The sequence below is a fragment of the Aplysia californica genome, unplaced genomic scaffold (assembly GCF_000002075.1).
Source record: "Aplysia californica isolate F4 #8 unplaced genomic scaffold, AplCal3.0 scaffold00549, whole genome shotgun sequence".
In the NCBI taxonomy this organism is placed as follows: domain Eukaryota; kingdom Metazoa; phylum Mollusca; class Gastropoda; order Aplysiida; family Aplysiidae; genus Aplysia; species Aplysia californica.
Genome location: NW_004797819.1, coordinates 313,057 through 338,270, shown reverse-complemented (window position 1 = coordinate 338,270; position 25,214 = coordinate 313,057). Strand labels below are relative to the sequence as shown.

The 25,214-nt window shown below is 39.8% G+C and overlaps 1 protein-coding gene across 1 annotated transcript in view; it reads right to left on the bottom strand.

Moving 5' to 3' along the window:
* The window catches only part of LOC101861981 (tyrosine-protein kinase hopscotch), a gene marked incomplete at its 5' end in the record, with an annotated part of 39,642 nt that extends 15,333 nt beyond the window's left edge, over nucleotides 1-24,309 (bottom strand). The window contains 10 exon segments of the mRNA XM_005106673.3: nucleotides 394-556; nucleotides 2,553-2,707; nucleotides 5,647-5,862; nucleotides 8,797-8,909; nucleotides 10,032-10,193; nucleotides 12,521-12,822; nucleotides 15,876-16,036; nucleotides 17,456-17,566; nucleotides 18,141-19,082; nucleotides 24,264-24,309. Of these exon segments, the coding sequence (XP_005106730.1) occupies nucleotides 394-556; nucleotides 2,553-2,707; nucleotides 5,647-5,862; nucleotides 8,797-8,909; nucleotides 10,032-10,193; nucleotides 12,521-12,822; nucleotides 15,876-16,036; nucleotides 17,456-17,566; nucleotides 18,141-18,947 (2,190 nt within the window).
* Nucleotides 24,310-25,214: the final 905 nt, after the last annotated feature.

Here is a 25,214-nt window from a genome sequence, read left to right as displayed (position 1 = left end):
CCCCCCCTTTCTGGACTCGCTGACTCTTCCTGCAGTCTTCTACTACTACTCCTTGGCTTCTTCTCAGTGCTGCCTGTCAGCCACATCTCTGATCATAGGGTAGGTAATGTCGAACACCTAGCCTTCTCGGACAACAGGGAGAAAAACTCTCCGAGGTCGCGTGTGCAAGTTGCGCATGTTAAAGATCTCTCAGTGGTCCTAAAATCAATAAAAGAAGGCTTCGGCCGCCACCCGAGCAAAATAAAAAAATTAATTGTTACCAAACTGGAAATGCTTAATTTGTCCCGCACGCTCACATGACCTCATGCAGTTGCCAGCGCCGTAATACACTTACCAAAACAAAAAAAAGCAGCTGGTAAATTGTCGCAAAGAATGAAACATGGAACAACTTACGGCTTCAGGATTGTCGATGCTGGGCGGCTCAAGCTGCTTAGAGAAGTCATCGTTGCGGCACAGGATTTCGTAGAAAGTCGTACCTACGGCGAAACACTCTGATTCATAGGTGAGCTCCGAGATACCGTCTTCGCAGCGACGCTCCGGAGCCAACCATGGATACCTGTTGCAACAAACATGAAAATAAAAAAATAATGGTGATAATAATAAAAATAATAATAATAATAATGATAACAATAATAATGACCACTTCTACAGTACCTTCTCCCTGGAGGCTCTGGCCACTTCCCAATAATACCAGGGTGTCTAAAAAAAAGAGGCCCCTCTTCCATGGCAATAACTCAGTTATCTTTGAACCAGTTTTAACAAAACTTCACAGAAATGAAATTCAACCATAGGGATGATGCATTTGTCAATATGAAAATAATCAATCCATATGTTTGAAAAGTATCAATTTTAAAAAATGTCAACCAAAATTGACTCATGTTGTTCTATTTCAAATAGTCACTATTTGTGCATTGAAGAAAAAATGAATGCAAAACAACTGAAATTGCTAATCAAACTCAAGGAAGGCGGTCGCTATCTAAATCTCACGGTGTATAGACCATTTCTTTCTAGCTCCAAAACGCCACAGGAAATTCTGAATAACCCTGTGACATGCCTCTGGGTCAATTCTTTGGACGCCCTGATCAACATCGACTTTCAAAGTTTCAACTGTTTGATTGTTTGCGGATTTTTTCCCTGGACTCTCTCTGTCAATCAAAAAACCACAAAGGTAATAATTGATGGGGCTTAAGTTGTGAGGGGGGGGGGGAGGCAATGTGGTAACCATTCATTTGTGAATTTTCAGCTTATAATAAGGCGTTTCCCAAACCTTTCTTGCAACCACATCAGGACCACTCTCGATGTGTGGGTTGTGGTCCCACTCCCACTTGATACAGGCGTGTACAGCACAACACATTCTCCTCCCAAAATTTCTCCCAAACTTTTTTCGTAACGTTTACAGATAGACAGACAGACAGACAGACAGACAGACAGACAGACAGACAGACAGACAGACAGATAGATAGATAGTACTTTAATTGCTACTCGTATCTATCCGAGGTGACTGTCGCGGTTTTACTGTCTTTGTCCTGAAACCAGAAACCAAATATCATGTCGCATCGGTGGTCTGGCGGTTTGACCCTCAAACTCTCAACCATAAAGTCATGGGTTCAAATCCCATCAGGGGCCCCAACATCGTGTCCTTGGGAATAGGCACTTTACAAAAATTGTCCTCACTTTCACCCAGGACGAAATATTGTGCACGCACTCAACTAAGGCAAGACTGAGGTTTTTGCTCTTTATCAGTGCCCCCATGATGTGCACCAGAGCAGCAAAGTTTCAACAGAGAGCTAAGAGTGGCAACCATGAGCCTGCCCGGTCCAGGATGTTAGTTTCAGTTTAAATAATAGTTTTACAGCACCCTCAACACTATTAGGTCATACGCGTGCCGAAGATTAGAGGTGTTGCGAGAGAGTAACATAGAAAGAAAATAAGGAGGAGAGATCAGGACGATAGACGTCCCGATAGGAAAGAAGGAACAGACCACACCAGAGCAATTGCCAACCAACCCATATTTCTGGTCCCACAAGTACTATCAGAAATGGATGTACAGAAAAGTGGGAAGACATGGAATAACATCAAGAGGCTAGCCCAGGATAGAGAAAGGTGGAAAGTGTTTGCCCGTGGCCTATACCCTGGTGCAGGGTGAGAAAGGCAAGGATAATGATGAGCCTAGTAGGTGGCCTAGTGGTTAGGCTACCGGACTCGTAATCGTGAGATTGCGGGTACGGGGGTTCGAGCCGCGGGCCTGACGTTGTATCCTTGGGAAAGGCACTTTACACAAATTTTTCTCACTTCACCTAGGTGGGAATGGGTACCCGGCCATAGACAGCGAAAGATCTTGTCAGCATGTTAGTGTTTTAGTGACTACAAATGGCCGTTTGCACAGTATGCTTCCCATGAAGTTGAGGTTGTTTCAGAACGCTCTCAGGTCTGCTGGGGTAATAATATAAATTGTAAAGCGCATAGAGCTAGCTGTTGAGCCGGGATTTACACTATACAAATGCTATCTATCTATCTATTAATATTATGATGACAAGCACTATGTTGAATACCTCTCAACGTTAAACTCCGAATTCACAGGCAGTTTGTCAAGGTAGGAGGAGACTCCAGGATCGCCAAGCTTGATGTGCACGAACTCGGAGTCTGCGCAGTCAAAAACAACAAATCGCCGACATCGGATGTTGCCATGAAAAAGGCTTTTGCCCACCTGGAAAAAAAGGTCAGTTTATTCGGGTAACCAAAGGTACAACGTAAATTATTGCTCCTATAAGTTTTCCAATTATTTTAAAAAATAAGGCTTCCCACCCATCAAAGAGAAAAAACAGGTGGTTTTGGTGTTCGAGAGATTACAGGGTTTGCCTCTCATTCAATAGGTCCCAGGTTCAAATCCGGATTGTGGCAGAACATTTTCTTTTCTAAAATTTTCTCCCTTCACCTTCTTTCCTGCTCTCTAACAATGTTCTGCCGTCTGCTTTCGTCTCCACTTTCTGCCTCCACCCCCTCACCTCCTTTGCCCCCTCCTCTGGGCTCCTGACTCTTTCTGCAGACTTTCTACTGCTACTCCTTGGTTCCTTCTTACTGCTGTCTTTCAGCCACACCCCTGATCTTATGACGGGTAAGTACCCAGTGAAAGAGCGTATCATATATAAAATCTGTTTAACTTGCTACAAGCGCTTAAATGATTTATCACCCGACTATCTAAAACAGTTTTTAACACCCTATGTGCCTCCTAGAACGCTCAGATCATCAAGTGACAAAACAACCCTTGTTAAGCCTAAAATAAATAACAAATCATATGGCCAACGCTCTTTTTCATATTTTGCCCCACTTGTTTGGAATAGGCTTCCAAAAACTATCAGAGAAGCAGAAAATCTAGAAATTTTTAAGAAGAAACTAAAAGCATTTCTATTTTCATCATATTTCGATTAGACAGAATCCATCCAAGCTGTAGATCGTTGTGAGTTTGTATGTGCGTATGTGCGTGTGTGGTGCGTGCGTGAGTGAATAGGTGTTTGCACGAGTATGTAACACTATGTACCTTTAAAATTGATTTGTAAATCCATAATATGGATCATGTTAAGCGCATAGAACATTGCATAAGTGGGTATGCGCTATATAAATGCAATCCATTATTATTATTATTATCTAACACATAGTCTTCTCAGATAAGGGTGAAAAATCTCGGAGGTCCCGAGAGCAAGCTGCGCATGTGAAAGATCCCTTCGAGGTCCAAAATCAATTGTGAGACAGCGTGGTGGAATCAGGCTCTCGTCAATTTTTGGGCATGTAGAGTTATTGGTATCATCTTAAAGCTTGTTCACTTGTCTTTATTTGGATGAAAAATATATTCATTTATCTTGAATACAAGTCGAGATATTTGCGAATGAAAGGGGTAGGGGTCACCTGTGTTCAGGGGTAAAATTAGTGAGAAAATGGCCGCCAAAGATTAGTTATTTCTTTGGCTTAAGAGTCCGTGGTAACTGAATATTTACATTTTTAAGAAAAATCCACACAGAAATGAGTTCATTAATGGGCATGAAAGGTGTTGAGCCAAATAACAAAAATTTGAAAAAAATTCACGAACCTGCGGAAAAATGCAAGTTTCTTCACTTTGATTATTTTGACGAGAGCCTGATTCCACCACGCTGACTCACAATTAGAGTACGCTTCGGCCATCACCAGGGCAAAATTTAAAATTTCCTACCAACTGAAAATGAGTGTCCTGTGCGCTCATATGACCTTATGCGGTTGCCAGCGCCGTAAAACACACCAAAAAAAAAGAGAAAAAATTTCCCACTTTTATCCCAGTCTCCTCCTGGATTTTGCAACCATTTTCAAAGCGACTGGTTTTTTTTAACCCATGTGGATGTTTATCGCTGATATGCCACTGATGACATAATGAATCCATCGGATGGGGTTTGGGGGTATATTAATCATGAGTTAAAAACACAGAATTCGGTGGCTGAAAAGGAAGGGAAATCATCTGTGTGTAGTTTCATTTCCTCCATATGTTAGTAGTGAATATTGTTACTTCCTTTGGGGGTGGGGGGTGGAGGATGAGGGGGGGGGGGGTCACTTTCAATGATAATGCGATGAAACTTGATAGTTTTATCTCTAGAGGATTCCCTGTTGCCGTTATGTCTACAAAGGTGTTGAATGAGTGGTGGAAAAAAGCCAAAAGACTCACTCACGGTACTGATGTGTACTTTCATGACTAATATGTATGTAGTATAGGGTTTTACGGCGCTCGCAACTGCTGAGGTCATATGAGCGCGCATGACTAATATGTCCGAAACAGATAAGAGGAAACTGTTGGTGAAACAGAGGAGCACTTAGCCATGTGGCTTTTTAAGCCACCACTCCCAACAACCTTTCAATAGTTGAAGAGAAAGTAACACAGTGAAAAATTAAACCAGTTGCTTCATATTTACATTCCTGAGACTTTTTAAAAACTCTTACACATCCAGGGGCGGGTTTTCCCTCACCTGAACCGGGCGGGCCCTATATGTGACCTACTTTATAATTCTGCTTACTCTCTGACAAATTAAAGATTTTGAGTTCAATTTTCAATATTAGCCCCGTAATGTGTTAAATAGAAAAATAAAAGGGAAATAATGACCTTTCTCAACACGTTGCTGAAAACGATCATTCTTCAGCCTGAGATTTCAGTTTCGATTATTACAAAAGTAGGACTGGTTTTGAAGCAGGAAGTGGAGAGCCGTGAAACATGGCTGGCGGTCCAGTATTGGGAGCAACACCAGCCATGAAACACAGCTCGCGGTAGTCAATGAGTTCAGCGTGAAAATAGCTAGTATAAATGGTCGCTTTTAAGGACAAGTGGGCTATCCCGAAAAATGCTGTTTTGAGAAAATCAAAGGTAAAGTTTTAGCCCCTTGTTCGGTTTCATTAAAAAACAAGGACAGTTTTCTCTATAGACAAATATTCGCACCAATGAAACCAAACTTCTCCTATAGGTAGGGCAACGCCCGCTTTTGGCGTAGGTCAAGTTTTCTGGAAACCCCCGAAGTCTGGGTTAGCCTGTTTGTCCTTAAAAGTGACCAAATGACCACTGCTACTTCATACTGGCCTGGGCTCAGTGATTTAATAGTCACCCTCCCCTTGATAAAAATATACTTATGTACTTACCATGACCTGAAGAACATGCACAATCTGTTCCATGATGTTCACTTTAATTCTCAGTTTGACGCCTTCCCTAAGATAGGTGAGCAGGTCTCCACTCGGCGCATGCTCCACCAGCACAGATGAGGAGCTTGTGTTGAGAATCATTCCGCATAGGCCCACAAAATTCTTCCTCGACACCTGATGCAGCTTGTGACATCGAACCAAACCTTCGCTGAAACCCTGAAGAGAGAGTTTTTAGTTTAGTTTAAGTTTAAGCGTTTTACAGCACTTGCAACACAATTAGGTTATGTAAGTGTCGAAGATTAGACATATTACAAGAGAGTAACGTGCAAAGAATAAGAGAAAAGGACGATAGATATTTGATGGGGAAGAGGGAGCAAATTACACCAGAGCACCCACCAACCACCCACAGAGTGTCTGAGGATGCTACTGAGGATCAGATGAACAGACAGAATCAGCAACGAGGAATTATTCAGGGGAATGAGACACACCCAGTCAAAGATGAGGTGGGAAGAGGGTGTTGGCGATGGATTGGGCACACTTTCAGGAAGTCAAGAAGGGGAAGACCTCGTGGAACCCGAAGAAGAGTCACGCAAATGGATGTACAGAAAAGTGGGAAGACATGGAGTGACATCAAGCGACTCGCCCAGGACAGGGAAAAGTGGAAAGTGTTTGTTCGTGGCCTATATCCTGATCCAGGGTGAAAAAGGCAAAGATGATGATGATGTGAGAGGGCTGCATGAATGGCTGAGAAAGAAAAGCTGTTGTACAGTGCCACATAAGACACATACACAGTTGTCATATAGTGCCACATAAGACACACACACAGTTGTTGTGTAGTGTCACAGAAGACACATACACAGTTGTTGTATAGTGTCACATAAGATACACACACACAGTTGTTGTATAGTGTCACATAAGACACATACACAGTTGTTGCATAGTGCCACATAAGACACACACACAGTTGTTGTATAGTGTCACATAAGACACATACACAGTTGTCATATAGTGCCACATAAGACACACACACAGTTGTTGTATAGTGTCACATAAGACACATACACAGTTGTTGTATAGTGTCACATAAGACACACACACACAGTTGTTGTATAGTGTCACATAAGACACATACACAGTTGTTGCATATTGCCACATAAGACACACACACAGTTGTTGTATAGTGTCACATAAGACACACACATAAGACACATTAAACAATTAAACAGTTGTTGCATAGTGCCACATAAGACACATTAAACAATTAAACAGTGTATAGTGCCACATAAGACACATACAGTTGTTGTATAGTGCTACATAAGACACACACATAAGACACATACAGTTGTTGTATAGTGCCACATAAGACACATACAGTTGTTGTATAGTGTCACATAAGACACACACATAAGACACATACACAGTTGTTGCATTAGCTTAAAGGGAGACCGTATCACAACAGTGATAAGTATAATATGATATATATGTAAAAGTAAAGAGAAATACGTGAAATAAAAGTAACAGCGATAAGTATAATATGATATATATACATAAAAGTAAAGAGAAATACGTGAAATAAAAGTAACAGCGATAAGTATAATATGATATATATACGTAAAAGTAAAGAGAAATACGTGAAATAAAAGTAACAGCGATAAGTATAATATGATATATATACGTAAAAGTAAAGAGAAATATGTGAAATTAAAGTAAAAGTAAAGAGAAGTGGGTGAGACAAAATTAAAAAATAAAGAGAAAAAGGAGAAATAAAAGCAAGAGTAAAGAGCAATAGGTGAATTAAAATTAAAAATAAAGAGCAATAGGTGAAATAAAAGTCAAAATAAAGAGCAATAGGTGAAATAAAAATAAAAATAAAGAGCAATAGGTGAAATAAAAGTCAAAATAAAGAGCAATAGGTGAAATAAAAGAAAAATCAGTTCAAAAAAATATGAGAGATAATGGTAACAATAGAGACAAAAGGGTGAAATAAAAGTAAAAGCGGTGAAGGGAAGTAGATGAAATAATAGTAATCATGTGAACAGAAATCGTTGAAATAAAAGTGAAAGCCGTCAAGAAAAATATGTGAGATAATAGTAACAATAAAGAGAAAAGGGTGAAATAAAAGTGAAAGCAGTAAAGAAAAATGTATGAGACAATAGCAACAATAGAAAGAAATAGGTGAAATAAAAGTGAAAGCCGTCAAGAAAAATGTATGAGACAATAGCAACAATAGAGAGAAATAGGTGAAATAAAAGTAACAGCAGTGAAGGGGAGTAGATGAAAATAATAATAGTAATCATGTGAACAGAAATCGTTGAAATAAAAGAAAAAGCAGGGAAGGGGAGTAGATGAAATAATAGTAATCATGTGAACAGAAATCGTTGAAATAAAAGTAAAAGCAGAGAAGAGAAACTGGTGAAATAATAGTAAGAATAAAGAAAAATAGGTGAGAATGGCTTTTCAAAAAAAGTGCAGAGAAATAGAAGAAGCGATAGTTCCAAAAATAAAGGGAAAAATAAGTGAAGTAAAAGTAAAGCAGGAAAGAGAAATAGGTAAAATAATAGTTAAGAAGTAAAGTTTTAAAAAATAGGTGCAATGAGATGATAGTAAAAGTATAGGGAAATAAACGAAACAATAGTTGTTGTTTTCAAAAGTAAAGATAAACAGGTGAAGTAATAGTAAAAGTAAAGAGAAATATATGAAAAAATTGTATTTTGTTTTAGTAAGAGTTTTACAGCAATTGCAACACAATAAGGTCATATAAGTGCCGTGGATTAGAGGTGTTACAAGAGAGTAACAAACACAATTAAGAAGGAGGAGAGAAAAGGATGATAAAAGTTTGAAGGGAAAGAAGGAGCAAACCACACCAGAGCACCTGCCAACCACCCACCGTCTCACATCCATACACAGGACTAACGTCACATTTTAATTGAAAATCCTCAGCTTTGTTCCACGTGAGATATCCCCTCTGATAGACAATAGAAGTGTGTGACCTAATTTTGCAGATACACTGTTAAAGTAATCCCTGATAGACGATAGAAGTGTGTGACCTAATTTCGCAGATACATTGTTAAAGTAATTTAAATGTACATGGCTTTAACGGCCCGACCGACACAAAACGGTTACGAGTCAGACACAAATGAAATAATTTACCCTCAGCACATCCGTATTTGCGGAGTTCACTTGCACCCGCGTCAGGAACTTCATATCAGCACCTGACCTCACTTGAACCTGAACCTTGTCTTTAAAAACGAAGGGGTTCCTGTCTGCAAAGAATATAGAAGGAATATATATATATTTTTTTTAAAGTTTCAGTATGAGTTTTACCGCACTTGCAACACAATTAGGTCATATACAGTGGCATCCAAAAAAAAACTTAGAATGTAATCCCCCAATCATTGTGTTATAAAGCCTTGCACACTACCCACTCATGCAGCAGATAAATTTAAAGCTAATCATATTCTGCATCATCTGACACATTAATATTTCATCTATGAAATTTGCGTGGTAATTGTGATTGCTCCGTTTTCTGTTTTGTTTGAAAGTATTGTAATAAAATACCTTTTATTGCAGAGACAAAAGTCTCCATTCATTGGATATGCAATGTACTGCTTTGCTTGAGGGTGCCATGCAAGGCTTTAACACGATGATTGGGTGATTACATAATTTCCAAGTTTCTTTTGGACGCCACTGTATATATAACTGATAACTGACAGGGAACCGACTACAATAGTCTCTGCCTAAGATCTCACCGCTTACGATCCCGGTTCCTTAAGGATCGGACTGTTTTACGAAATCAGAAATTTTACTATACAAAAGTCACCCCAAAGATCCTGCTCTGAAGGTCTACATTCGGCTAAGATCCTGCATTTCAGATCATAATTTACAGAACAAAAACACAGGTTGGCATAGCCGATCAACCAAGAGCAACAGACATAGAAAATGGTCCTCAAGGGTAGCTCCTCCCGTTAAGTAAGGTGAATTTATTCATTTCCACTGATAAAGACTGGTAAATCTGATTACTTATAAAAGTATCACCAATTGTGACAAGTGCGGTTTATGAACAACATAATGTTAGACCTAGCGGATACACAGTTAGAAACGGACATCGACATTATCGTCGGCACCCCAAGCAATCCATTTAAGTCCGCTTTAAAAATCAGAGACAAAAAAACTAGTTTTTGTTGTGCTGTTCCTATAAAGAATCAAGAAAGGCAAAAATATTGTACGCCTTGAGCATAGCAATAAACTGCATGTTGGTGATATCGAAAGGCACATCTCTGATAGAGCTTTGAGAGAGTGGAAATATTTTTTTTTTTAAGTCTCAAAATTTGGACTTAAGTGGATCGCTTGCGACTGCAACGATATATAAATAACAGTAAACAAACCAGGAATTTCTGCGACCAGTTTGATGTCCTCTTCAACAAAGACGCTGGTCCCCTCAGCTTTGTCCTTGTCCTCATCAGAGTCCCTTGTGTTGTCATCAGTGGAGATATAATAGTCTAGACTTTCAGACTTGTACCAGCTGTTGATCTCCGCTACCACTGGCGCTGGTTAAAATAAAAAAAACTGTTTTAATTGTCTTAAAAAAATAAGTGTTTTTGCGCCGCCCCAATGACGCAATTTAAACCATTTAAGAGGCCGGTTGAGAGCGATACCATGTCCCAGCAGAGAGGCCGAGACAATTTAAACCATTTAAGAGGCCGGTTGAGAGCGATACCATGTCCCAGCAGAGAGACCGAGACAATTTAAACCATTTAAGAGGCCGGCTGAGAGCAATACCATGTCCCAGCAGAGAGACCGAGACAATTTAAACCATTTAAGATGCCCTCTGAGAGCGATACCATGTCCCAGCAGAGAGACCGAGACAATTTAAACCATTTAAGAGGCCGGCTGAGAGCGATACCATGTCCCAGCAGAAAGACAGAGACAATTTAAACCATTTAAGATGCCGGCTGAGAGCGATACCATGTCCCAGCAGAGAGACCGAGACAATTTAAACCATTTAAGAGGACGGCTGAGAGCGATACCATGTCCCAGCAGAAAGACAGAGACAATTTAAACCATTTAAGAGGCCGGCTGAGAGCGATACCATGTCCCAGCAGAGAGATCGAGACAATTTAAACCATTTAAGAGGCCGGCTGAGAGCGATACCATGTCCCAGCAGAAAGACAGAGACAATTTAAACCATTTAAGAGGCCGGCTGAGAGCGATACCATGTCCCAGCAGAAAGACCGAGACAATTTAAACTATTTAAGAGGCCGGCTGAGAGCGATACCATGTCCCAGCAGAAAGACCGAGATACTTTAAACCATTTTAGAGGCCGGCTGAGAGCGATACCATGTCCCAGCAGAAAGACCGAGACAATTTAAACCATTTAAGAGGCCGGCTGAGAGCGATACCATGTCCCAGCAGAAAGACCGAGATACTTTAAACCATTTAATAAGAGGCTGGCTGAGAGCGATACCATGTCCCAGCAGAAAGACCGAGACAATTTAAACCATTTAAGAGGACGGCTGAGAGCGATACCATGTCCCAGCAGAAAGACCGAGATACTCGATAAAAAATTCTCTCCCCACTCGTGAATCGAACTCAAGTCTCCGATGTGCGACAGCAAAGTGTCTGATCATGACACCACAGACGCCGGCACTGGAGCTGATGCACAAACAGGAAATTAAAAATACCCAAGAACTGTCCTCTTTCTTTCCCCCGTCCACTACAGTCATACTGAATTAAACACAGGCGTTTTTACCCCCCCCCCCCCAAAAAAAAATAGCGATAAGGCAAGGATGATAGATGTTTGATAGGAAAGAAGTAGCAAACCACACCAGAGCGCCCACCAACCACCCACATGATCAACTTAATCAACAAGTCAAATTCACTCCAAAAAATGAGACAGTAATAACAAAAAACAGCAGTCCACAGTGAACCTAAACGTTTTCTTGCATGTAATAATAATACTAATAATAATAGTAATGATAATAGTAATAATAATAATGATGATGATAATAATAATTGCATTTACATATAGTGCATAGCCACACTCTACAGCACGCTCTATGTGCTTTACAACTACTATTACCACAGCAGACCCTAGAGCACTCAGAAACATATTTGGCTTCTTGGGAAGCATACAGTGCAAGCTGCGGGTTGCAGGCGCTCAAACACTGACAAACTGACAAGATCTTTCGGTATCTACAACCAGGTGGCCCAATTTACATCTGGGTGAAGTGAGGAAAGTTTGTGTAAAATGCCCTTCCCAAGGACACAACGTCAGGTCCCTGACAGGATTCAAACCCACAACCTTACGGTTTCAAGTCCGAGAGCCTAACCACTAGGCCATTGACACCACAGTCTGCATAGCATACAACCACCCAAACAAACACACATTGACTGGTGCAATTTGAACAGCAAGCCCTTAGTTAGCATCTTATAGATGAGGCAGCCAGGACTTAGCATTTTAGTGTTGTTTATTCCTTTCGTATATAGTTAATGTATGGTTGTGAAAGTTCTTTATGTGGTTGAACTGGTTTTTCTTGTTTCTGTAAAATATTTTAGCTTGTGTGAATGATTATGTGATTGGTGTAAAGCGCTCAGAGCTTATACTAGTATGGAATAGAGCGCTATATAAATGCAATCTATTATTATTATTATTATTATTATTATTATTATATCCATTAGATTCTAGACGCTGATGACAAAATAACAGCTAAACAGCTGAGATGGAAAATGCAGAAATATGTTCTAAACAGACTTTAAACCAGGGATCTATAACTGAGCCGGTGAGCCACTGGCAACGTCTCGGTCACATTCATTTACAACGACGATGACGTGATATTAAGAGTTTTCAACTTTATTGCTGAGAGATAATTCTTACCATCCTTATTAGGAAGAATCTGCTTTCTAAAGTTCCGTTTGAGATAAATTCTCAGTTCCAGCGAATTTCCAAACTGAGAGAGTTCAGTCTCTCCATCCCAGAGGCTCAGCCGTCCTCCATCCTCGTACCTGATCTCCAATTCCTTCTCATCAACTGTGTTGGACTCGTTATTTCTGGGCTGCACAATTTTCACTTGGAAACTGTTGAGCTTGACAGAACTTTGACAGATGAGAAACTGTTGGCTCTGAATGGGGCTGTCATCTTCCTCTTTTGGCCCCAGAATGGCCTTGATAGTGCTCTCTCTGTGAATGTTCAGGTGGTTAGTTTTAGTTTTGGAAGTGTCTACGTACTCCCCGATTGGGGTCTATGTAGTCATGGTGTCTAGGTGGACCCCAAAATGTTGGATTGTGATTGGCTCGCTGAGCGAGCGGTAGTTTACATTGGTTACAACAAAGATACTACACCCTACGGTAGGCTGTACTATCTTTGGTTACAATGCAAGGCTACTGATCATCTCGGGCGGTGTATCGATCTAGTGTTACCATAATTTATTATTTTTAGCCCAGAGAGAGAGTATTTAATGAATAAACGTATCTAGATCTAGAATCTAGATCTAATCTAGATGTCTAGATCTAGATATTAGATCTATCTAGACTCTAAATCTAGACCGAACTGCACACTCTTGGCTGGGTTCACATCAAAATCTAGATCTACATCTAGATACGTTTATTCATTAAATACTCTCTCTCTTTCTCTCTCTCTCTCTCTCTCTCTCTCTCTCTCTCTCTCTTGGCTAAAATAAATTAATTATAGTAACACAAGATAAACATACTATCCCGAGATGATCAGTAAGTAGGCCTAGCAGCCTTGCATTGTAACCAATGTAAACTACCGCTCGCTCAGCGAGCCAATCACAATCCAACATTTTTGGGGTCCACCTAGACACCATGACTACGTAGACCCCAATCGGGGAGTACGTAGACACTTCCTTTAGTTTTAGTACTAGTTTTACAACACCTGTGACACAAATAGGTCATAATATAATGGTCAAAGATTCGAGATGTTACTGGAGGGTAACATAAAGAGAAAAAAAGGAGAGATAAGCATGATAGATGTCTGATAGGAAAGAAGGAGCAAACCACACCAGAGCACCAGCCAACCACTTATTAAGTTGGTTATATTATAAAACAGATAAATGGCTACATGCAGGGAAACAATCACGTTCATTGTGTTGTCTGTGTGAATGGTAAGTCTGTTATTTAATAAGAAATGTCAGTGTGTTGACTTAGCTTGTTTCAGTTGCCTGAGTTGCATAGACACAAGACAACACAATAGCGCATTGTTTGAATAATACTGTTTAAGCCAAAATTTAAAACAAAATACACCCAAACCAAAGATTTGGATACACACATAGAGCAAGTTATAAATAGCTCCTCTGACTTCTCTGCTGAGTTAATGAAAGTATCTATCTATATATATATATATATATATATATTATATATATATATATATATAATTGCGTACATGAGGATGGTTGTTTTCTATAGCTGAAAAGCTCACATTCGCCTACAAAAATTAGAAAAATAGAAAACACTATCGGCCGTTCACGATTTTCCCGTTCGTCATTTCAATACAGTGTTCAAGACATCAAGACTTCCGTTCACATGCTGTGCACACTGAACCCACAATGACTTGACGATTAAGTCCATTCATCGAACGGGGGAACCCAGCTAGTCATATATATATATATATATTATAAATATTTTAACAGAAATGCATTCTAGTATGTTGCATCACATTTTTTTTCTTTTTATTAAATTTTGACTTTCTAAGATAAGAAAAGGAAGAAAGTGTTTGTTTTTGGCTGGTAACCTGATCCGGGGGGAAAAAAGCATTGATAATGATTTGGGAGTGGACAGGTATCTACTGAAAAATCGTTTTACTTTGACAATCTATCCAAAACGAGTGAGTGAGAGAGCAACGAGGAAGAAAGCAATTGCATTCAAATGAGTGAACGAGAGAAAGTGAATATAATAGTCAGGTAAGTAAAGGTAAGTGGGGGGGGGGGGGGGGGGGGGGGGACTCCAGTGGCTAAAAGAGAAGTGAGTTCAGACTCAATAGCAATGTCAAAAAAGTGTCAGGTGACACAGGGTTTAGATGGGTGGTCACTGGGGTGTGTCCTTCAGCGAGATATGACCAACCGTAGCTTAAAAAAAACCAGGGCACTGCACAGTGGTGACCAGCAACGGCATGTTTGTGAAATTGGTCTGTGCTAGAGTAATACTGTGTATTTATGTATGTATTTATAATCATATGCATGTATTTATATTGGTGAATTTATGTAAGTATGTTTGACAACTGGGGATCAATAAATGATTATTTATTTATTTATTTCTATTCTTTTTATTTTATTTTTTATATAAAAAAAAAAAAAAAAGCAAGTAAGTGTGTATTCAGTGTTAAAGGCCATTGACTCACATTACATAAAATACATATTTTATACAAGAGCCTTACATGACAACAGTATAAATTTAATCATAAATGACATCCATAATCACCAAAATTTAAATTCAGGTTTGTAAATAAGAGATCGTTGAGGACGGTAAGTAACGAGTTCGTCAGGGAAAGCATGGGTGAGTGTATGATTGACTCCAGAGGCCCAGTGAGTAGTGAGTTCAGACTTAAACATAATGTCAAGCAAGTGTTGGTGACACAGGGTTTAGGTGAGTGGTCAGTGGGGGTGTGTCCTTGAACAAGACACGACCAACCCTAGCTAAAGAAAACAGGGCGCTGCGCAATGGTGACCACCAATGGCATGTTCGTAAAATTGTTCCGCACTGGTGTATTCTTTGTACGTATATTCGCGTATTTGATTATGTATCTACGTATGTATGTATGTTTGCCATTGTAACTTTAATTTCCCTACGCGGATCAATACAGTTTGATTTATTATTTATTATCATTATTTGTGAGGCACCGTAGTGAAATCAGGTGCTCATCAAAATAATGAAATTGAACAAAACCGGCATTTTTCCACGGGTTTGGCAATTTTTATTGAATTTTTGTTTTAGGCCCATTTAAATACACATTTCAGTGTGGATTTTACTGAAAAGCTTTAATTGAAACACAAAAAATTGTAAATTTTCAGTTTCCAAGAACCCTCAACCTTTAGACGTCATCAATCTTTGGTGGCCATTATAAATATCTTGACTTCTATTCATGATAGATGGGTGTCTTTTCATGGAAAGCAAGACAAATGAACGACCTTTAAGACTATACCAATAGCTCAAAATGCCCCAAACTGATGAGCGACTGATTCTACTGCGTCATGACACATTTATTAAAACATTCCTACCTCAGTGGTCCAAAAATGTGAAGTTCTGAACAGACTCTGTACTGATGAGTCATCCGACAAGGCATGAACAGACAGATATCATAGCGCTGACACAGCTGCACATAGCCCTCCACACCACTGATGAAAGACTCCGCCGACTCTTTGCTGGTGAAGATTAGTTTCTGGAATGGTTGTTTAGTTTAGTTTTAGTAAGAGTATTACAGCACTTGCAACACAATAAGGTCATATAAGTGCTGAAGATTAGAGGTGTTACAAGAGAGTAACAAACATAAAAAAAGAAGGAGGAGAGATCAGGACGATAGATGTTTGATAGGAAAGAAGGAGCAAATCACAAAAGAGCACCCACCGACCACCCACTGGAATGGTTGTTACACACAAGGTACAGAACAGCAATACATACAAAATGGTTGCAGTCCTTGTTTTAGCTGCATATTAATACTGACATTGATAATAATCATAATACAAAACATGTACACTTTGCTGTTCCATTTTCTAGAAAATGCTCAATGTGCATGAGAGTCGTGGGTGGTTGGCGGGTGCTCTGGTGTGGTTTGCTTCTTCTTTCCTATCAAACTTTTATCGTCCTGATCTCTCATCCTCCTTCTATTTTGTGTTTGTTACTCTTTTGTAACACCTCTAATCTTCGGCACTTATATGACCTTATTGTGTTGCAAGTGCCGTAAAACTCCTACTAAAACTAAACTAAAACTAAGCATGAGAGTCAAAGAGATTTAAAAATTACTCGGCATTGGCCCCTGAGCAGTAAAGCATTGAACCTACCAAACTTAACTCCATCCAAAGAATTTTACAAAAAGTCACAACACAACAACACTGTTAGTTTGGTTTTGGTAAGAGTTTTACTGCGCTTACAACACAATAAGGTCAAACAAGTGCCGCAGATTAGAAATAAGGACGATAGATGTTTGATAGGAAAGAAGGAGCAAACAACACCTGAGCACCCGCCAACCACTCACAATGACATCACTACTAAACTGATGCTCGCAAAAAGCTACAATGATGAGACAATGACACCGTCATCAAACTGATGCTTGCAAAAAGTCACAAAGATGAGATAATGACACCACTACCACACCGATGCTCGCAAAAAGTCGCAATGAACCAATCATGGCGCAATGACACCACTACCACACTGATGCTCGCAAAAAGTCGCAATGAACCAATCATGGCGCAATGACACCACTACCACACCGATGCTCGCAAAAAGTCGCAATGAACCAATCATGGCGCAATGACACCACTACCACACTGATGCTCGCAAAAAGTCGCAATGAACCAATCATGGCGCAATGACACCACTACCACACTGATGCTCGCAAAAAGTCGCAATGAACCAATCATGGCGCAATGACACCACTACCACACGGATGCTCGCAAAAAGTCGCAATGAACCAATCATAGTGCAATGACACCACTACCACACTGATGCTCGCAAAAAGTCGCAATAACACAACGACATCCCTACCGAAATGATGCGAGCAAAAAAGTCACAATGACACAATGAGGACACAATGACACAATGAGGACACAATGACACCACTAGCACACTGACTGATGCTTACTTTGACCTCTTTGTTCCTCAGAATGATGCACACTTCCCACTCAGGGGTGATTTCACTGTCTGGGAGTTTCAGCTCTATACTGTCGATGTCCAAGAGAGTACACTTGAAATTCTGAAAGACATACCAGGAAATGAATGAAACTCACCTTTTCACTATTACTTGAAAGCCACAGATTCATGTTATTTTGAGCAGCGTAATTTCCTCCTCCCCCCCCCCCCCCCCGCCCGCCCCCGAGTCAGTTTCTGGGCATTTTCAAACAAAGCCGTTACTTGAAAGAAGACATCAAGGGATATCTTAAATTAAGATATATATATATATATTTTTGTTCTGCTTCATTAATTCCTTTCCAACTTTCAATGGAAAAATAATGAGTGCCCAAGTCATGGTACTCACCAACAGATAGTGGAGAGAACACCACCTAAGGTCTTTATTTTCCTACTACTGCTAGAAAAAATAAGTGTGGTCAAAGTTCGCCTCTTGTTGAGCTGAAATAGATATCTCTAGCCTTTCTTAAGCTGGACCTTTTTCTATCAATGCAAATATCTCAGTAGTATGTATTCAAGGTAAAGTTTACACTGTACAATTTGTCTAGGAACCAAGAACCCCGGAGAATGGTCATGTCTTTAATTAGGTCCAAAGAGCAAAGAGTGTAAAAGAGTTTAAAATTATTTCTTTACATCCATACCGTTCCATAGTATAATCCTGGCTGATCATGAATCTCATCTGCGTAGAGCCGCAGATGCACTGTCACGTTCTTTTTTCCGTCTTGAGCTTCACGTGAGACCTCATACTTTTCAAAGCAATACTCTGGCAGCGCCTTGACAAGCACCTCGTACAACTTCTTCATGTACTCTGACATCGGATTTCCTCTCATTTTGTGTTTTTCAAATTCCTTCTTAAGAGACGATTTCAAGAGCACTTTGTCCAGGATAGGAACCGACAAAAAACGATCCCTGATACTCTTTGAGAGCTTGTTATTCATGTTGAAGACAGAAGGACCTTGGCTAATGTAGTTGTTGTCTACAATGCAAAAGTCATCAAAAGGCAACCGATGTGGAAGGTAGAGGGACATGGAAAGGAGCGCCATCACTGAACTGTCAGTGAGATTTTTATTTTCACCAAGACGGCCAGTGTGGAAGTCCTCTCGAATCTGAAGAAACAGGTATCGACCGAGGAAGTTATCTGTGCTGTAGCAAGCCACAGGAGGTCGGTGCCTCACACGAAACTTATAGTGCATGTGTTTCTTAGCACTGCGGCTGAACACGTGCCATGGAGGCAACCAAATCTCTTCCTCTGGTAAGGTCACCAGACCAAATGCTGCAGCAATTAATGAGCCTTCAAACGCATCCGTGCTGACTTTTTCATGCACATACTCCAGGCACTCCTGTCGCAAAGTTTTTAATGAGTACTCATATTCACTGGTGTCAATAGTTTTTGGTGGTATTCCCTTGACAAAATGAACTGTCACAAGGGAGGTGGTGTTGTTCGGCATACTTCAGCCTTGCTTGCTGTCACAGGTATACTCGACAAAAGAGAGGAGAGCTTTTTATTTAAAGCTTGAGTCGGTCGGGGCTCATTTCATTCACTTCCTACAACCAGTCTGTGGATTACTGCAGGCCTTTGCTTCCTGGATAGATAAAAAGAACTAAAATATATCTCCGGAAAGTAAAACATGAAACAGTTCAAAGACCAAACAACGTACAGTCTACTCGCACATAGTGAACTTGAGAGGAAATCTTTTCGTTAAGAGCAAATTTTGCTATGTGCTTATTTTAAATACAAAGAATGAAACTATACATGATATAAGAAAACATTTGGGACCTGAAAATCTGTTTGCCATGTGCATGTTCGCTATAACCATACTAGGGTGTGTGCATATTATGTAGAAAACTGGTAGATGTTTTTCATAGCTAAAGCACGTAAACACTACCATAGAAGCATTAAAATTAACTATCAGGTCTTTGAAAAAAAAAGAGGATCCACGTAAAGGAGTTCCAAAAAAAATTCAACTAAGGGCACATTAAAGTCATTACACTAGCCAATAATATGATGAAAATCAACCGATGTGTTGAAAAATAATAAAGTTTTAAAAATCAACCAAAACTTAATTACACACAAAACCATATAACTTCTTATAAATCAACAATTGTAAGTCATTTGTGCATTAAAGAATAAATTTATTTATAAATGACATTGCCACTGATAGTGAGTTTAAAAAAGTATGACCAATTCAAAGCGCATTATTTTCCTTAGGGGGTTATTAAACAAATTCTACAAAAACAAACAACTGAAAAGCTGAAACACAACGTTGAAGAAAAGGTCCTCGGAATCAACCAAAAAACATGACACAGATTCATTCAAAATTTCCAGAGATATATTCAAACTTCTCAAGTGACAAATTGTAATGTAATGATCAACACCTGAGATCTTTAATAGCCAGTCTTTCCTGAGTTTGTTTGGCAATACCACTTTTCAATGAATTTATTGTCTGACGCAGTGCACAAGTAGAGTAAAAGCACTTTTTTTAGTGAGTGTATAAATGTGCAGATACAAAACAAAATCCTCACCCAATTCCAAAGCCCCCCGCTCCATAAAAACAGCATCTAAATAGGGTTTGTTAGTTTTCATCTAGAAAGTGGCTATTCTCACCCAAGATCAACTCCTCACCTCTTCTCTCTCTCTCTGTCTCTTTCTGAATACTGTCTATCGGTGCGGAAGATCAAATTGACCAAAACAAAGTTAAAAAATGATGTTAAAACACAAAAGTAAATTAATTTGGTTGTCTACAAAGATGCTACGGCTATTTAACTTTTCGAATCGAGCCGAACTACGCGGGTCACCATTTTGTTTTGCCCGGAAATTCTCGCGCTACTCCTCTCTCTCTTTCTCTCTCTCTCTCCACTGTCCACAGACAAAATTGTACGCTTTTAGTAGGCTACAGTTGTAATGGAACGTTTGTTCACGGCACAGAATTCTACAATTTTTTTGTTATCACAGTGTAGAATTTTGTGGTATAGGGTGAACGCAAAATGTGGTGAACGTGCACCGGGTGAGAATAGCCACAAGACTCGCCTGCACTATTCTCACTCCGGGTGAGAACAGAGGTGGCCTTTCATCTATGCACAGGACTAGTCCTAGTCTAGCACGCACAGTATAGCCAACACGCACATACATAGTAAACAGATTTTGAAATCTCAATCTTTTTTCTTAAACTTTATGTTCTTTGCATCTTAAACATATATACACAGGGAAATTCATACATAGCGAAAAGTTTTCCACCCACCTGCCGATTTCGCAGTGTGCATTCTAGACTGTATTTTGTTCAAACATGGATGATATTCTTCACTTACAGACAAAACTGTCAATAGTGAAACCACAAAGAAGCAAAAACTAGAGAGACAAGGGGCTTGCCCTTTAAACGAGGGAACCTGGTTCAATTCCAGGTTCAGTAATCCATGGAGTATGGACAACTTTGAACATTTTCCATTCCTTTTTGCATTTCCCATCCTGAGAAACGGAAGCTACTAACTCGTATTCTTAGATATGGACAGAAAATTCTGAGATCTTGCATGCACCCAATGTAAACACGGCTGGCTGTAAGTTGAGGAACACTGTACTCTGGTCTATAAGGAAAAAGGAAAAACAGCCACTACCCCTGGGATTTAGAGTGGGATGAAAAAGATCAAGAAACTCCACAGCAGAATAGAGAGGGCTATAAGTGAGGGAAAACTAAAGGCAAAAACTAAGAAGGAGCTCAGTGACAACAAAGTGCTATAAAAGCACCTCAGAAACTATCTCACAAGAGTTTCTTTAGGCAGAAATAGACGATATCTATCCTGTCAGGCAGCAGAATAAGAAATTCACTCACTCTTTGTTTAATTTTAAAAAATTCAGCCTGGTGTGTCTGATAGCCCCCAATAAGATGTTTGAACATTTCTACAATAATGATGACCCAAGTGGAGCATATATTATATATAGGGGTGTTGTAGCAAGCACTGTCGCAACCGTAGAAGTGGCAGACTAACTGTCCCTGACCTTGTAGAAGGCTGGTGTGGCTATCACACACACCAGGTAGAATTTTTTATAAAGAGTTCTGATATTCTGCTGCCTGACTGGACAGTGTCCAATCCTAGGACTACAAGTTGAATACCAAAAAATCTATATATGTGAGGCAGCGTGGTGGAATCAGGCTCTCGTCAATTTTTGGGCATGTAGAGTTACTGGTATCAACTTAAAGCTTGTTCACTTGTCTTTATTGGGATTTTAAAAATATCCATTTATCTTGAATAAAAGTCGAGATATTTGCGAAAGAAGGAGGTGGGGGTCACCTGTTTTCAGAGGTAAAATTCGTGAGAAAAAGGCCGCCAAAGATTAGTTATTTCCTTAGCTTAAGAGTCCCTGGTAACTGAAAATTTACATTTTTTGTGCCTGTAATCAACGTTTTTCGGAAAATTCACACTGGAATGAGTTCTTTAATCGGCATGAAAGGTGTTGAGCCAAAAAATAAAAATCAATAAAAATTCACAAACCTGCGGAAAAATGCAAGTTTTTTCATTTTGATTATTTTGACGAGAGCCTGATTCCACCACGCTGCCTTTCATATAAGCAAGGGACATAACAACAAGGAGTCGACAGATTCTTTGACAGAAGGCAGTAAACGACATTCTCTCTTGTTTGCAAATTTGAAACGATAGGCCTACAGCCTAGGGTAGAGGGTGCATATATTTCAACACCCCTTTCGGCAGTCTGAGACTCCTGCTGTGTTCATTGGTCATTGATCTGGGTAGCTGAATAAAATAAATTGAGCGGCTTGGTTCTGTGACCATGAGATGGTCAAGAAATCTCTTAGAACCTGTTTGTTTATGCAAAACAAGCGAATGTGTCTGCCACATTGATTGTAATCCTCCCTGAAAGTAATGTAGGGTGCGAAATTCAAAATTTTGACAACCGTTGTTCTAATTACGACATCACTATGTGGGCAACTTCGACACCGGTTGTTCTTATTACGACACCACTGTGGGGAAATGCGAGACTAGGACTGGCCCAATGCTGTAGGCCTAGGCTAGGCTTAGGCCCAGGAGGTCATGGTTTCGATCCTCTGCATTTCAGTTTTAGGCAAACCTTTTTTTCTGATTGAGGCATCGCATTAATGGAACAGTGCTAAGACCGGTTGGTCTGTTGTCAGTATACGCTGACCGAGTGAGGCAAACGAATTGAGCTGAGAAATCGTTTGTCTCAAGTCTGGTTTAGCACCATCGCTTATGACCTTATTGTTTTGCAAGAGGCGTAAAAACTGTTATAAAAGTTACCAATACAAAGGCCTGAGATTGAGCCTTCGTGAGGATGCGTTGTGGTGTATGAAGGGTAAGGGTGGATCTTCTTTCTTTAATAGCCATGGCCATTTTTTTGTTTGTTTGTAGTAATATTGCCCTGTCCTTTAACCTGAATGTGGTTTCACTGCATCATTAAAGCTCCACAGTATCACTATAATCATCATCATTATCATCCCCATCAGTGACAGCAGCGTAGGTGACCACAACATCAGTAACATCTACAAAAACAGAATTAGTATTAGTATTGTCTCAATTTCATGATCACAACCATCACCAGCATTGTCCTACCATCTTCATCATCATCACCCCTATTACCATCATGTCATCATCTTTTTCATCACTGCTACCACCAGCACCACCGTTATTATCACCCGTATCATCACCTCCACCACCACAACTGAAGCAATAGCTTTAATATATATATAGAGCAAAGTTGATAAAATTATTGAACAAGACACAAAAATAGTAACCGAAGTTGATGCCCTCACTGAATTCTTATTATTAGGCTACGAGGTGCAAAAGAACCTAATAAAAACAAGAAAGCAAACAAAAACTAAAAAACAAACAAATTATTTTTTAAAAATCTGAAAAAACCCCTCACAAACACCATACCCACAATGATCCCCACGTCCCAAATTCAGTAGGCTTAATCATTTTATGCTTGTTGCATTTGTTCCTGCTCCTGCTGATACGTTTGTTGCTGCTGTTGCGTATGTTGTCGCTGCTGCTGCATTTATTGTTGTTGCTGCTGCATGATATTGTTACTGCTGATGTTGCATCATGTGTTGTTGCTGCATTTGTTGCTGTTGCATCTGTTGCTGCTACTGCTGCTACTATTACCACTGCTACTACTGCAGCCTGCTGCTGCATTTATTGTTGTGCTGATGCTGCTGCTGTTGTTGCATTTGTTGCTACTGCTGCTGCTGCTACTACGTACTACCACTACTACTGCTGCAGCTCCTACTACCACTACTGCTACTTATACTACCACTACTACTGCTGCTGTTGCTGATACTACTGCTACTATTGCTTAGTAGGAGGCCTTAGCCCACTGCCGGCACTATTACTACAGACTACTAACTACAGTGTTTGATACCTTCACCAAGAAGTCGACGATGAAACCAACCTTGCATCCCCAAGTGACGTAGCCCATCATGCGCTAAATGGCAAAACGGTCCCACTACAGTGCGGACAAACAAGTGCAACTTCGTAGTAGAGAATCTTTGGCATTTACGGCACAGAATTGCGAGCATAGCAAAGTATAATAGCGTGCGTAGTATACTGTATTGTATTGGTGCACGCAATTGCGTGCATATAGATCTAGCAAAAAATGTGTTGGTGCACGCAATTAGCAATTGTGTACGTACAGACACTCCCTGATGATACACAGAGTGACACACATGGCAAAGCCTGGTCTGTTGTCATGCGCAGTTATGGCAGATTAAAATCTCAGCTAATATTTTTAAAATACTTACAAATATTGCCATTGCACATTATAGATCTAGATCTAGATCTATATTTTTAGATCTAGACCTCTAGTAATGATTAATCTTGTTGAAACTGTCACAAGAAGCATTGGCAATTTTAAGCTGACACCTCAGTTTCAGTTGCCATTCCAAATTCCACTGTTTTGACTTTGTGGAGTATCTTAGTTCAGTTTCACTTTCGGTTAAATCGCAGAATACATAGATTTAGATCTACCTGGTAGCCAGACTTAATTTATAAAATTATGCATATATACTTTACATACTTATTTTAGCGCACACGGCTGCAATTTGACCCAAAATGACTATAGACAGCAGCAAGAAATGAGTTGTTCGGATCGGTCAGTAAGAAAAGAATTCTGCAGTATCTCGGTCGCTGTTGTTTTCATCCAGTTACATCCTGCTTCCGGTTCGCTTTCCTGGGAAAACAGGGAAATCCCCGATACCAAGAAGAACCGAAAGGCCACACTGTTATAACGTCTGAGGGAGGTCTCTGTTACGGTTACTCCAAGCAGTCATGTTAGGCAGGAAAAATCAAACGTAAAACTTACATTAAAGCAAAATAAAAGTTTTCAGTTGAACGACACATTTTTTGTTTGAAATGAACCATATTTACCTTTGAAAGAGGGTGAAAACTCATTTCTCTTTACTCAGAAATTTGGAGGACAACGTATATATTATAGTTATAGGCTTATTTAATTGTCGTATTATAGACCTAATAATAATATAGATATCTAGTGTTGGAGGTCACAGCCTAGCTAGTCGATAGGTTGAACTCGATCGTATATTATGTCAAAATTGTAGCTTTGGCCCTCAGTGGAAACGAAATACTTATTCATGAACATCAACAGCCTAAAGTCATCTAACCAATTATTTCCCCCAGGTACAATCTAAAGAGAAAAAAAAGTATTGAGCGAAACAGTTGGGGTCACCCCAGTTCAA